General features: G+C 50.7%; 1 protein-coding gene across 1 annotated transcript in view; it reads right to left on the bottom strand.

Annotated features, from left to right (window-relative positions):
* Positions 1 to 15666, bottom strand: part of WNK2 (WNK lysine deficient protein kinase 2) — a 113573-nt gene that overhangs the window by 25158 nt on the left and 72749 nt on the right. Inside the window, exons 19-22 of the mRNA XM_044266056.1 lie at positions 4416 to 5182; positions 4052 to 4121; positions 2198 to 2259; positions 1414 to 2105 (exon numbers count right to left, since the gene is read on the bottom strand). Coding sequence (XP_044121991.1) covers positions 1414 to 2105; positions 2198 to 2259; positions 4052 to 4121; positions 4416 to 5182 — 1591 coding nt within the window. The remainder of the gene's footprint in view (positions 1 to 1413; positions 2106 to 2197; positions 2260 to 4051; positions 4122 to 4415; positions 5183 to 15666) is intronic.

Here is a 15666-nt window from a genome sequence, read left to right as displayed (position 1 = left end):
AAGCCAGAGAAGGACCTTCCTTTGGGGACCCGCTGGCCCATCTCACAGCCACTGTGCTCGAGTGCCCGCCTAAGAGCCCTGGGTGATGCCAGCCCCTCAGACGGGACTGCCCTGGCCAGGAGGCTCAGCCCCTCAGCCACACCCGCGGCCCATCTTCTCGGGGCACGGATGGAAACGGGTTGCTCGTGGCTGGACCACAAAGCAAATTCTGGTCTCACCTCTTTTATCTCCAATGCCTACAAGACTTTAGGAAAATTACTGCAAGCAGCAAACTGCCTGTTGCATCAGATCAGCTTCTGACGGGGTGATATTTTGAAGTAAAATTGCCAAGGGGGGGGGAAGAGGAAAGGTTACCTGGAGCATCTGACTCAGAAGGACCTAGGGGAGACCCCAACTCTGAGGCTCCCGCCCCGGGGCTGCAGCAGGCATCTCAAAGTGCAGGCCTCCTGGGCTCTAAGAACCTCGAGTGCCCCCCACCCTGTGGCCCGGCACCAGTGTCCCCCATGGTGCCCACAGGGTCTGAGCAAGCAAGGCTCCCTTCTATCAGGTGCCATCAACTCCCTGTCCCCCTCCTAAATGGTTTCCCTTTTCCACTGGGATCCATGGCCCCTCTACCAGGCAGGAGCCTAGACTTCTCACTTAATACCCCCCTTCCTCAGACCCCGAAACCCTCCCTTTGATGCAACTCTGGAACTCCCCCTGCCCCCACCTCCAGGCTCTGCCCCCTGAGAACCCACAGCAGCTTCCCCCAGACCCTCCTCCAGCCATTCCACAGCTCTGCTCTTGGCTCCCCCTTGTTCCTATGGACCACAGGCTCCCAGAGCAACCACCACCCCAGAGTGAGAGCGTACAGATGAGCCCCGCAAGGACATCTATCCTCGGACCGAGCGCCTCTGACTGCCTCCGAGTCCAGGGGCTGCCCCGGGCCAGTGCTCAGCTGTGGGCTGCACAGGGCACCAGGAGGAGGGGCTACAAGTGTCTCGTCCTGACCTAGCGGCTGGGGCAGGTGGGAGGGAGGGCAGGGCACTGGGGCTGGTGTGGGTGGGGAGAGGGGAGGTGAAGGGGGGCGGGGGGAAGCGAGGCTGGGAGAGGGGAGGGGAGGCAGGGCCGGGGCAGGTGGGAGCAGAGGAGGGTGAGGCGGGACTGGGCATGGGTGGTGGCGGGCAAAAGAAATAACGGCACTTCTGTGCAGTGTCCCCAACGCAGCGGGGCACGTCACACTGGCTAGGGGAAAGTGCCAGCCCAGTGAGGGTCACCACAGGAGACCAGGGACCGGATCAACCTGCTGCAGGGCTGCTGCCTCTGCCCCGTCCCCAGCACAGGCAGCCCCAGGTGGACACGGTAGGACCCCCAGCTTCAGCTATGGACAGCTCTTCCCTGAGCCGCCCCTGGTGCCTTCGTCTCAGGACCTACTTCTCCCGAAGACTCTGCAGCTCCTTCCTGATGTCCGCATCCTCGATCTCCGAGTCATTGTCGCTGCTGATGTAGGACGACTGGGAGTGGAAGGAGGTCACGCTGATGGTGGGCACCTTCACACCCACCCTGCTGGGCGTCTCTGGACCTGGGGAGCCAGCCCGCGAGGACCTGTGCAGGAAGGCGGTGGCCTTCTTCACCAAGTCGCTGGCCACACCACCACCACTGCTGGGCAGGGAGGCATGCTTCTGCATGGGGGGCCTCCTGTGCGGACACTCGTCCCCAGAGTCGCTGGACACCGGCTCGCCCGCACCGACCTCGATGGATGAGGCCGTCTGCGCCCGCCGCACAGCCAGCTTCACGTCGGGGCTGTGGGGGGCCTCCTCCAGGTACACGTCCGGGGGCGCCGAGTACCGCAGGCTGTGGGGGGAGCCCAGGGTCCACTCGTCCTGCGTGCTGACCACCGAGAACCGGCCCACGGTTTTGGCTGGTGAGCTGCCATCCTGCTGTCCCAGACGCTTCTGGGGGGACTCTGAGGCCAGAGCGCCCTGCATCTGGGGGTGGCTGGCCTGGCTGTGTTCCGTCAGTGTCCCCAGGCAGCTGGTTGTGGGCTGAGCTGAGGATTCCCCAGGGACCCCACTGCTGCGGTCTGTGGGCTCCCGTTGTGCAGAGAAGGCAGAAGCAGGGACATCCTTGAGAATGCATGGAAAGGGCAAGTTCTCAGGACAGAGCAGCAGGGCGGAAACCCCACCGACCAGCGGGCGCCTCAGAGAACACTCCTTACCTGGGGGGCACCTGGTGCTGTGGGCAAGCCTGAGGCTGTCACTTGGCTCAAAGAAGATTCTGCTGTAGGAATGTCAAAGTCATTACTCAGGCTGGTGTAGAGGGCAAGGGCAGGAGCAGAACCAGATCAGTGAGAGGAAGGGGACCTACAGTGTGTGTGCTCGGCAACGGGGAGAACTCAGAACATTCCAGGATGTCCTACCAGTGCTTCTTCTTAGGAGACCTCCAATAACTCGGGGAAAGGAGGCTTCAGCCTAGCACCACTTGGGTCTCCGGAGGCACCTGCTCGAGAACCTTGGGTGCAGCCATGCCCGCTACACCCCTGCTGACCATCACCTGTCCCACCTGTCCCTTCTGACCCCTGACAGCGTGGGCCTGTGTCATAGGTTATCTCTACATCCCCGATGACGAAAGGTCTCAGGAGGCCCTGCGTCAAGAGCGCCAGTGTCTGGGGAAGGACCGTGTCCTCCGAGGCTGTCTCCCCATCTACAGGGTAGACACGGCGTGGGATTCTGACCACCTTTCCCAGGGCTGCTGAGTGTCGGGCAGAAGGAGCCGCTGTGCTGGCGGGGCTGGCCTGTGCGGAGACCCGCACACAGTCAAGGAAAGCCTCAGGCAGGCAGGGGCTGTGTGCCAGTCCGTAGCCAGACTGACGTGCTTGTAGCAGGGGTGGGGGGAAAGCCTCTGGCAAGGTTTGGGGGGCTGTCCCTGCACCTGTCCCTGCACAGACCTGGGGAGACCCAGACCCTGTGTCACCACTCCCCCACGGCCAGTGCCCGACGCCCGTCCTCACACCCCTGCAGCGGGAACCACCCACCCTGTCTTCGCACGGCTCTAGGCACACGGTTCACGGTCAACCACACTCCCTCTCTTTCCGGATAGCTCTCACCTCCAGAAATGTTCACCTTTTCCAAACTAGAATCTATTTCCTTAGAGTTGCCCCAGCAGCCGGGCGCTCCAGGGGCAAGGGTTTGGGACTGGCTACGCGGACGTCCCCGATGCTACGGGAGGGGCTCAGAGTGAGTTTCTTGTGCAAGGAAGTCAGAAGACGGAACAGGCACTCCTCGTACCATCCAGCACATTCCTGCTTTACCACCCGGCTCTCACCTTCCCAGGGAAATGGCACATGCTACAGCTTCTGACCCCACTGCCGGCTGTCCCCCTCTCTCTACAGCGTGACACCCAAGAATGCAGTGTCCAGAGGTCCGACCAGATCCGGCAGCCCGCTTCCCTCTGCGAACTGGGGCATCGCCTGCCATGGACGCATACCCAGAGGCCTCTTACAAGGTCAGCTGGATTCCTGTCTTCCTAATCTCTGGAGGAATTCCAGGCCAAGAAGAAACCCCACACCTTGGAAGATCAGACCAGCGCCCTTGGGCTGAGACGTGGGTGTTCCCACAGAGAGGCACCCCAGGACCCTCAGAGGAAGCCCGGATCCAGAAACTCGATGGCCCTAGCCTGGCCATGTCCATGGACCTGCTGGAAGCCCCTGGCCCCAGCCTGCGCTCTGCCAAAATGACCTTCAACACCCTGTAACCTTCTCACGGAGCATAGGACTAGGGGACACGTGCAGAGCGCTTCGAGAGCACGGGAGCCGGCAGCTGCTCGCACCCTGACGCCCAGCCATCTGGGCTTCTCCCTGTTTCCACGGAGGGCATTCTCACCTCGGGGCGTGAACATGTCACGATTTGTTAGACCACAGGGGGCTTTAACTAACACCTCACGACAGCCGCTGCTATGTCTAGGCCCCACCCACGGCGCTGTGGGGGTGAGGGATAGAGATGCGGCATGGTTCGGAGCAAGGAAGGCGCCTCATGGGCACTGGGGTTCTGACGTGGGACCCGGGGCTCATTACCTGTCATCGGCGAGGACCCAGCCTGCTCTGGCGCAGCCGCCAGCTCAGGAGCCGGTTCTGACTTGCCCGGCTGCAGGAAGAAACAGAAGAGTCACAAGTCTCGCCTGCTGACCTCCGGAGCTAACCGGCGGATCTCACCCATGAGAGCTGGACCCCTCCCCCAGGCCACCCCAAGCAGAGCCCATGTAAGCCAGGTCCCCCAACCTGCGCACACATCCCAGTTCCCCAAATGGGCCACTCTGGCAACACACCCGGAGTTGGCCTCAGACAACAACAGGACAATTGTCCTCAACAGGACAATCAGGGCCCCAAGAGGCAGCTACGTGCCTTGGGAGCCCGCCACCCTGCTGGGACCAGGACTCACCACAGGCTGGGGCTCCAGGGTCAAGTCTCGGTCCCCTGGCTCCACGGGGGTCCCAGCCGAGGCTGAGGAGGTGGGCATGTGCTCCTGGTAGAGCAGGGTTCGAAGCTTCTCGTCCAGGCTCTTGATGGTGCTGTCCACAAAGCCCACCCTAGGGGGCGGCCCCTCCCCATCTGACTCCAAGGCCGAGGGCGGCTGGGGGGGCACAGTGGGCCCCAGTGGGGGGCTAGGGAGCTGGGGGGTGGCCAAGCTGATGGCCCCCACCACAGGGGGAAGAGGGGGGAGGGGCTGGCCCAGGGCAGGCTGAGGGGTCCCACTGGGGGCGCTGGGTGTTGGGGCAGGAGCCCGCAAGGGCTCACCCTGGGCAGCAGCTTCCTTGGCTGAGGTGGGCTCTCCCAAAGCTGTGGGGTAACGGGGGCCCTCCAGAGGTGGGGCACAAGGCCCTCCGCCTGCTCCCAGAGGCTGTGCAGCAAACTGGGTGTCTTGAGTCTCTGCCAGTGGCTGGGGGGTCTCGCGCTCACTGGCCATCCCCTGAGAGGTCCCTGGGGCCCCCGCCTGCACCGCAGGCCCCATTACTGGCTCTGGCTTGGGGCTGGCAGCTGGTGCAGCTGCGTCCTGGGGCAGAGCAGTCACAGGAGGGGAGGATGGCACCAAAGGGGCTGGGGCACTACCAGGGGTGTCCCTGGGGCCTGCTTGGCTCAGAGGCTGCGGACTGGCTGGGAAGCCGGATTTTTCTTTTAAGGACAGCTGGTCTTTACAGGGCGCTGGATCTAGAAGAAATAGGAGAAATGCCTCTGCACCTGCCTCCCATGGTCCTGAGAGAGGCCTTCTAGGAGCTGCAGGCCCCGCACACTGGTCTTCTATCCTTGTCCAGTGCACCAACTTCACGCGTGGGCTGGCCCCTGCCGGAGGTGCCTTCCGAGGTCCTGCAGCAGCCTGGCTTCTCTCTCCAGGCCTCCACCCCAACACTGTCCCCTCAGCGCCATGGGCGTGCCCACCCCCTTCCCTTGCCCTGCAGCCCTCAGTCAGGCATAACCCGCCTCCCCAAGCCCCCACTGCTAGGGGAGCTACAGGAATCACGGCTCTGTGATCTTTCCACGGGCCCATCCCACAGGGTCGCCAAATGAACTTAAAAAAGGAAGATATCTATGCGGGGAGGCCCACACTCTCCTGCCCCAGAGCATGAACTTCCCATGGACAGGATCTGATGAGGTCAGAAGCAGCCACACCAGCGCCCTGCTAGGGGCCGGGAAGGGATCCTCCGGGGGGAGCCCTGGGAACCAGGCGATAGAACGTGGCTCTTCGGCCTCCCGCCCAGGAACCCCTGGCCTGGGAACACCCAGAGGACGGTGGATGTCCTGTTTCCCGGACCAACTTGTCCTTTGAACCTACTTCACTTGACACTGCACACAACAAAAACGAAAAGCTTACAAAGATCAAGCGGGAAGGGAGAACAGCGCCGGGATCCCGTGCCCCGGACTCCCGTCTGTGACCCGGGTAGGTCACAAGACTCCACATCTGGTTTTCTTCACGGCAGCACCCTGTAAGCACGTGCTCTAAACACCAGAGCTCAGTCCCGCCTGTTGGAACAACACGTCAACCGGCTCCTGTTCATTCCTTCCCGTCTGGCTTCTCTCTCCCGTCCCTGTATCCGCGGAATGCGGCCCGTGGCGCGTCCGCAGAGTTTCACTCCCTGATGCTCCCGCGACCCTCGAGCTGCGGAGGTGCGGATATGCACCACTTGCTGCTGGTCTGGGACACGACTGACACACGACTGACACACGCGTGTGAGTGTGCCTGGGCACCTCTGCTGGGCATCCAGCCCGGACGGGGCTGCTCGGTGAGAGGGGCGGCAGCGCGCAGGACGGTGCCCGCGCCCCTCCCGGAGCAGCCTCTGTGCCCCCACCTTCCGCACGCCCTCCCGGGAGTGAATCACACCTAGTGTGAAGCTGTAGTTTACCGTGGTGGGAACACTCCGTGCGAGGTCAACCCTCCTGGCACAACTTTGTGTTAGTTCGGTCCTGGTGTCCGCAGCTCAACAACACACAGGCTCCTCCATCCTGCACAAGTGAAACTTCATCCCTTGAACGCCCCCCACCCTCCCCCGCGCCCTCCCGCTCTGCTCCCAAGTTCCAGAACTCTCGGGGACCCTGGTCAGCGTCGCGGAACTGTGCAGTGTCCGTCTTTTGGTGACTGACTGATCTCACTTGACATAACATCCCCGAGGCTCATCCGTGTTGTTCCCAAACGGCAGGGTTTTCTTTTTCAAGGATAAATACGATGTCCTTGTAAGCAGCTGCCACGTTTCATTCATCCATCCACGGAACACGGAGGCTGTTTCCATGTCTGGGCCATTGTGAATAGTGCTGCAGGGAATGTGGCGGTGCAGGTGTCCCAGAGCCACTGACCTCCCGTCCTGTGGCCATGCAGCTGGCAGGATGACTGCGTCATACGGGAGGAGCCCTTTTTAACTTTCTGAGGAACCTCCATTCCATTCTCCAGAGTGGCCACACCAATTTGCATTCCTGCCAACAGCACAGGAGGGCTCCCCTTTCTCCGTATCCTCACCAATATTTATCTTTGTGTTTGTTACATTAGCCCTCCTGACAGGCGCACGGTGGGGTCTCTGCCTTTCATTCGCATGTCCCAAAATTAAACTGAGCATGTCTTGGGCTGATGTGGACACGTGCTTTCACACCACACCTGTCCACGTCCCCTGCCTGTTTTTCTGTAGAGCTGTCCTTTCCCTTTTGATTGGCTGGAGTTCTTCATATGTGCTGGATAAGAACATACTATAAATATCTTCTCTCATGCTGCAATTTGCCTGTTTGCCCAATTAGTAGTCTTTTAGTGAACAGGACTTATTAATCTTAACGTAATCAAATTTAACCAACTTATAGCCCATCTCTCCTTCAGCGCTTTTCGTGAAGATGCTCTCCTGTGTCACTTTTACATTGAGATTCGCAATCCACTAGTAACGAGTTTTACAGCAAGAGGTTAGAAGCAAGGATTATTCTCCCAGTGTGGACAGTCTATTGTCCCAACTCTTTCTGTTTTTAAAGATTTCATTAGAGAGAGAGAGGGAGAGAGCGCATGAGCGAGGGTAGGGGGCAGAGGAGAGACTAGCAGACTCCCGCTGAGCGCACAGCCCACCTTGGGGCTGGATCTCGGGACCCTGAGCTCACAACCTTATCCAACTGAGCCACCCAGGTGCCCCCAACTCCCTCTTCATTTCAAAGACCATCCTGTCCTCATAGTTCTGCAGTCAGACAGCTCTTGTCAGTCAAGATGTGGGCACAGCTCTAGATGCTTCTACTCCATAGCTCAGTGTACTCCCGCTCCAGTGCCACAGTGTTTCCATGGCTGTGGGTTTACATAATTAGTCCTGACACTTGAGAGAACCACCTCCTTCCTCTAAGATAGTCTCTTGCCTTTACCTGGCCTTTGTGTTTCCACAAATACAATATAATCAGCTTGTCAGTGCCCATAAAATACTATTACAATTTTAACTGGGACCACACGGAATCTATAAGTCCGTTTGAGGAAAAGTAATGTGCTTACAATACTGAGTCTTCCAATCCATGAACATGGTATGTATCTTCTCATTCTTTTCAAGTTTCAGTATTTAAAGGTTTGGAGTATAAAGGACTTTAATTTTTTAGATCCATCTCTATTTGATGTTTGGTATTATTTTGTTAGTACAAATGGAATTTTTCTAAATTTTCTAATTATTGCTGGTATAGAAAAATAACTTATTTAGCTACCTCACTGAACACCCTTAATTTTAATAATTTCTAAGTTTTAATTTTCACATATGTGCCATATAGTCACTTTGCCAACAAATAATTATTTATTTCTTCCTTTCAAATCTTGACAGCTTTTTAAAATAATCATTTAAGGGCTGTTAAACAGAGGTAAAAAATATATATTGTTACCACAAATATTACTACACATTAATTTCTACCTCAAAATGGGAAATGTTTTAGCAAACATATTCTTCAGAAAGAATTATAATTTGGCCCCAAACAATAGTGTTATAGCAAGGGCTTCTTCATAAAAGATCATTATCTTATTCTGTTAAAATGTTTAATAAAAAGTAATAATGTTAAAAGAAACATCACCTTTTATGAAACACCAATATGGAATTACATTGAAAAATCAGAATAATCATTCAGCTCTGAGTATCTATTATGGGAGCCTACCTTAAATTGGTACCAACTCAAACCAAAATTTACTTCAGAAAACCTTATTGTGAGGTGAATGAATGTTCTTCAGATGAAAGATAAAACTACTGTACCATTACCAGAACACCTCCAAAAATATTTACAAAAAGTGGACAGCAAACTGGCTCTTAAACTTGACCGCAGACTGAACTCACTTGGAGGAGCAAAGATGATGACACTGGCTCCCATCTGCGGAATTCAGATTTTACCATATGGGCACACTTCTTCAGTCCTGATGCTTTTCTTTCTCTATTTCTTTTTCCCTTTCTCCTCTTCCTCACCCTCACTCCGTGCTTCTCCTTCTTTCTTTCCTGATGTCTTACACCACAACATTGCACTAAGACCTCCAGGAGGGTACAGAAAGTGGTGATAAGTGATAATCTGTTGCTCCCCATCTCAAAAGGAAAGCATTCAACACACCACTATTAGATACTTGCTGTTGCTTTTTAAATAGATATTCTTAATCAAATTTAACTAATTCACTTTTAACCTATCTTCTTCTTATTCAGAGGCATTGATAGACTTTGAATCTTACAAAATGCTTTCTTCCATCTACTGAGATGATCACATGATTCTTTAATATGCACCTCTGGCAGCCCCCATTCCCCTTTCTGACTCGATGAACTCCCCCCGCCCCACACCAGACATCATACAGTATTTGTTTTTCTCCCTATGGCTTATTTCACTTAGCCTGATGACTTCCATGTTTATTCATGTTGTCACAAATGGCAAGATCTCCTAGTTTTTATGGCTGAATAGTATTCCACTCTATATATTTGCCATATTTTCTTTATTCATTCGAGTGTTAACACATAGCTTGTTTCCAGATCTTGGCTATTGGGAATAATGTTGCAAGGAACACAGGGGTACAGATATCTCTTCAAAATAGTGACTTCATTTCTTCACCTCTATATCCAGAAGTGGGATTGCAGGATCATATGGCAGTTCTAATTTTAATTTTTTGAGTAACCTCCACACAGTTTTCTATAATGGCTTTACCAGTGTGTATTCCCACCCGCAGTACACGAGGTCTCCCTTTCCCCTCATGTCCTTGCCAACAATTGTCATCTATTTTCTTTTTGAAAATAGCCATACTGACAGGAGTGAGGCAATATCTCACTGTGGTTTTGATTTGCAGTTTCCTGATGATTAGTGATGTTAAACACCTTTTCATGTATCTGCTGGCCATCTGGTATGACTTCCTTGGACATATACCTATTCAGATTCTTTACCTATTTTAAACTGGATTATTTGAGGCATCTTTTGTTTCTGCTTTTGAGTTGTGTGAGTTCCTTACATATTTTAGATATTAGCCCCTTACCAGACACATGGTTTGCAGATATTTTCTCATTCTGTAGAATGCCTTCTCATTTTATTTCTTTTGCTGGGCAAAAGCTTTTTAGTTTGATGTACTCCCAGTTACAATTTTTGCTCTTGTTGCTTGTGTTTTTAGTGTCATAGTCATTGCCAATGAGTTTTTTCCTGTTTTCTTCTGAGTTTTATGATATCAGGTCTTTAATCCACTTTGAGTTGATTTCTGTAAGTGGTGGAAGGTGAGGGTCCAATTTCATTCTTCTGCGTGCGGACATCCAGGTTGCCCGGAACCATTTACTGAAAAGACTATCCTTTCCCCATTGTGTATACTTGGCCCCCTTGTCATAGATTAGCTGACCAGACGTGCGGTCTCATTTTTTTTTTTTTTTTTTTAGATTTTATTTGAAAGAGCGAGAGAGCACGAGTGGTGGAGGGGCAAGCAGGTTCCCGCTGAGCAGGGAGCCCGATGCGGGGCTCAATCCCAGGACCTGGGATCACGACCCGAGCTGAAAGCAGAGGCTTAGCTGACTGAGCCACCCAGGCGCCCCCGGAGTCTGACTCTTGATTTCAGCTCAGGTTTTGCTCTCGGGGTGATGGAATCAAGCCCTGCACTGGGCTCTCTGCACTCAGCATGAAGTCTGCTGCAGATTCTCCTTCTCCCTCTCCCCTTCAACTCATGCTCTTCCTCTTCTCGAAATAAATAAAATCTTAAAAAAAAAAATGGGGAGAAGTCACCAGTGGTCTGGACTTTTATTTGTTGGGAGATTTCTAATTACTGATTTAATCTCCTTACAGCTATACAGCCCTTCAGATTTTCTATTGCTTCATGATTCAGTCTTCATAGGCTGTGTCAGTCTAGACATTTATCCATTCTTCCTAGGTTATCCACTATGTTAGCCTGACTGTTCGTGGCAGTCCCTCGTGATTCTTTGTATTCCCGTGGAATCAGCTGTGACGTCTCCTCTTTCAGTTCTGTTTTGTGTCCTTTTTTTCTTAGTCTAGCTAAAAGTATGTCCATTTTTTTTTTTACCTTTTCATAAAAGCTTGCTCTTCATGTACATGTTGTATTGTTTTCCTGGCCCATTTATTTCCGCACTTATCTTTTATGTTTCCTTCCTTCTGCAAACTTTGGGCTTAGTTTGCTTTTCTTTTTCTGGTTCTTAGAAGTGTGAAGTTAGGTTGTTTCTTAATGTCGACTTTTATCGCTATAAACTTTCCTCTTAAAACTGCTTTTGCCACATCCCTTAAGTTTTGGAATTTTCATTTGTCTCAAGATATTTTATTATTTCCCCTTTGATTTCTTCTTTGCCCCGCTGGTTATTCAGAAGTATGTTGTTTAGTTTCCATGTATTTGTGCATTTTCCTGCTTCCCTCTTGTCACTGATTTCTAAAGTTTCATACCAGATCATCAAAAAAGATAATCATGTGATTTCAATCCTTTTAAATTTGTTAAGACCAGTTACATGATCTAACAAATGATATATCCTGGAGAATTTTCCACATTTGTTAAGAAGAATGTGTATTCTGCTACTGTTTGAGGGAGAAAGGAGGTATTCTGTGTATGTGCCTGTTATGTCCATTTATTCTTAAATGTCATTCCAGTCAATATTTCCTTATTGACTTTCTGTTTGATCTATCCATTGTTGAAAGTGAGGTATTTAAGTCTATACTGTCTATATATTTTGAATTGTGAACTTAATTCATGTACATATAAAGTAATTATTGATAGGTAAGGACTTCCTATTGCCATCTTGTTGTTTTCTGGCTGTTTTATAGTTCCTTTCTTCCTCTCTTCTGTCTTCCTTTGTGATTTGATGACTTTTTGTAGTGGCATGCTTTGTTTCCTTTCTCTTTACCTTGTATATTAGAGCTATTTGTGATAACTGTGAACCTTACATTAAAAAATATGGTTATAACAGTCCATTTAAGCTGATAACTTCAATTGCATACTGAAACTCTACACTTATACTCCCCCCATTTTATGTTTTGATAACACAATGTACATCTTTTTTATATTTTGTATCCATTAAAATTATTGTGACTATAGTTATTTTTAATACTTCTTTTAACTTTATACTAAATTTAAGTGATTTACTCACAACAATCATATTCTGAATGACCATGTGCTTTTACCAGTACGTTTTACACTTTCATGTGTTTTTATGTTACTGAGGAGCATCCTTTCACTTCCGCTTGAAGAGCTCTCTTTAGCATTCCTTGTAAGGCAGGTATAGTGGTACTGAATTCTCTCAGCTTTTGTCTGAGAAAGTCTTTATTTCTCCTTCATTCTTGGAAGACAGCTTCCCCAATATTCTTAATTGTCAATTTTTTACTTTCAGCACTGAACTCGATCATCCCGTTCTCTCCTGGCCTGCAAGGTATCTGCTGTGAAATCTGCTGAAAGCCTTGTGGGTATTCACTTTTTGAAATGAAGTGGGTTTTCTTTTTTTTTCCCCCTATGTCTTGCTGCTTTCAAAATTATCTCTGTCCTGATTTTTGATAGTTTAATGTGTCTTGGTGAAATCGTCCTCGGGTTGAATCTATCTGGGGTCCTGTAAGATTCGTGTGCCTGGAGGGACACATCTCTTCCTTGATTTGGGAATTTCTTAGATAAGCTTTCTGCCCTTTCTTTCTCTCTTCTCTGGGACTCCCACAATGCAAATATGAGTTGCTTGTGGTGTCCTGTAATTCACACAGGCCCTCTTCACTTTTTTTGGTCATTGTTCTTTTTTCTCCTCGGACTATATAATTTCAAATGACCTGTCCTGATGTTTACGAATTCTTTCTTCTGTTTGATCAAGTCTGATGTTCCTGCTGTCTCCTGCGTGTTTTTTTGTTGTTGTTGTTTTGTTTTTTGTTTTTTCTTTTCATTCATTGTATTCTTCAGCTCCAGTATTTGGTTCTTTTCATGATTTGTTTCTCCACTGATCTTCTCATTTTCCTCACATTCTTTTTTCCTGGTTTTGCTGCGTTGTCTACATGTATTCTGTTAACCTTAAAAATAAAACTGTCAGTTATTTTACCAGGAAAATGGGTTTATTTGGGAATAAGAGAGAACAAGCAAGCCTTGGCAAAAGCATAGGCAAGTTGGGAGAACAAAATGAGGAGGCTCTTTTAGAGAGGAAAGGATGTATACGGAGGGACTGTTGTAAACTAAAAGCCCACTGGAGTGAACTGGGAGCTGGAAGTCTAGTGGCCTCTCACTGGCTGAGCTGAGACTGCTTCTCATCGACTGGGCTGTTGCCCGGGATGGAAGAAAACTTCCTCCCTCCTGCTGGAGCAGTGAAGTAGCGTCCACTTGTGAGGTCCTTCTCTTCCCGTTGAATCTGCAGCTGAAAACCAGTTCTTGGTGTGAGAACTCCCCCTGCCAGCTTCTGAACTCCATTTTAGATGAGGTTTTCTTTTCAGTTTTCTTGTAGCTCACCAGACCGCCTTAAGATAGTAGGTGTGAATCCTTGGACAGTTCATACATCATCAGTCCTTTGGGGTCGGTTACAGGAGAAGTGCTGTGTCCCCTGGTGGTGTCCTGTTTCCTTGCCTGCTAGTTTCTCGTAGCCTCCTGTTGCTAACTTTGCATTTGACGAAGCAGTCATCTCTTGCAGCCTTTACAGACGGGTATTGGTGGTGGAAGACCACCGTGAGTGGGTGCAGAACGCCAGCTGTGGTGGTCCCAGGTGCAGGACAGGCCCAGCAGGGCAGTCTCTGTGTAGACTGCGTCAGCACAGATGGCAGGGACCTGTGACTGCAGGTGGCTGCAGTGGCTATGGGGGCTGTTGGGGTCTTCAGTGGTGAAGGCTGCTGGGTACCTTCTGAATTTTTTCTCCCCTGGGGATGCTGCAGCTGAGGTGATCCCTCCTGGCACTGGGTCCAGCTGGCAGGCACCCGCACAGTAGTGACGCACAGGTGTCTGAAGTGTGGGTGCCTAGGGCACAGATACCGAACAGGGGTCTGGAGTGCAGGCACCGAGGGGTGATGGCTCCAGGGCCCCTGGTGCACGCGTGTGGAGTTGCCACAGAGCTAAGATCTGGAGCATGGATGCACCCGGAGCAGCCAGGGGCCTGGGATCTGCACGGGGCTGGGGAGGCAGCAGGCAGTCCTGATTCGAGGGTGGCGTAAGAGAGCAGATCCTTCTGGAAAGAGGGTACAGCAGCAGCACTTTCCCTAGAGGGTCTGTGGTAGCAATGGCCAGTGGTTATGCCCATGGCAAACACTATGTCTTTTGTGAAACAGGCCACTGGGGTCTGCCAACTAGCACATGGGTCCTCTGCTGCGAAATCTGTGGGGAGCCCAGGCGCCACAGGCCCGCAGAACTCCTCCAAGGTCCTCCCCAGGGCATGCCACTGGAGACCACAATAGCACCCACCATGGGACAGATAGAGAGGCCCCCTCCTTCTCTGATCCTAGCCACTTTCTGAGGCCTCGCGTAAGCCTGTCTCCCCAGCCTTCCTTTCAAGGCAGTAGCGCTTCGGCTCCACTGCGCTGCCACAGGTTCTTAACTGGACACCTGAGTCCTCCCAAAACTGTTTCCATTAATGGATGGATGTCTAAGAGCTTTTCTGGGGGTGCAAAGGATGGTACCTCCCAGTTATCCTTGGATGGGCCTGTTTCTCTGTGGTTGGAATCTGAGTTCTCTACTCCCTGTATGAATTCCATTTGTCCTTTCCCTTTTTTCAACAACTATCATCTATTTCCCAACACTGGCCGAATCCTTCTGTTTCATTCTGATGAACACCTATTGGCTGGGGCAGGGCAGCATCCAGCCCCTCCCTTGTGTGGCAGAACAGCTAGCTGTCCCGGTTCCGACTGCAGCGAGATGCATGGAACCGTGCATCTGGCCTCCTGTCCACACAGCTGTTCTAGAGACAGGTTCAACTCCGGGTCCTGCAGAGCAGACTCGGGCTCTGGTCCAGAACTTCAGAATCTTCCCGAACAGAAACAATTCTTTCTAACCTGTACTTGACCCCGGAAGACTATACCCCGACTCTTCCAGCAATCTTGCCACCACAAGGGACAAGTGTGAGAAGGTTTTTAATGAACTGATTTAGGTTTTTTGAAATATTTATAGCACTTTTCAGATTTTCTGTATCTTCTTATGTAAGTTTGGGAAGTTGTATTTCTCCAGGACATCATCTGTGTTTTGAAATGTGTCAGCTTGCATTACACACAGTGTATTTTCCTCTTCTTCTCAGTGTTAGACTGCAGTGACGTCCTTCTCATTCCTGAGACGGAGTATGCCTTTTCCACAGTCAGTCTCATCAGGAGCAACCAATTTTATGAAGACATTTGAAAGAGCCAGTTTCAAGCTTTGTTAACACTCTTTTGTATGTTTTAGATTTTATTAATCTGTGCTCTTATCTGTTGTATTTCCTCTTTATTTGGTTTTTCGTTTTGTATCAGACACTGATTTTTAGCCTTTCCTCCTTTCTAATATATGCATTTCTGCAAAATTATAGCTTTAGCTGCATGCCCAGGTTTTGATATATTCTCATTTGCATGGTTTCCATATCCTTACCATTCAGAGTACTTTCTTAATTTCCACTGTAATTTCTTCTTTGCTTCATGGAATATTTATAAGTGAATTTCATACACATACAAACACACACACAGACACACAGACACACACACACACACACACACACTTCTTAACTGGAAAATATAAAGAGACCTTTTAGGGATCTCTTTTTGAATTCCAGCTTACATCCAAATGTAGTTGGAAA

Source organism: Neovison vison, chromosome 9 (assembly GCF_020171115.1).
Source record: "Neovison vison isolate M4711 chromosome 9, ASM_NN_V1, whole genome shotgun sequence".
Taxonomy (NCBI): Eukaryota; Metazoa; Chordata; class Mammalia; order Carnivora; family Mustelidae; genus Neogale; species Neogale vison.
Note: the sequence above shows the minus strand (reverse complement) of the source record. Positions and strands in the feature narration are given on the sequence as shown.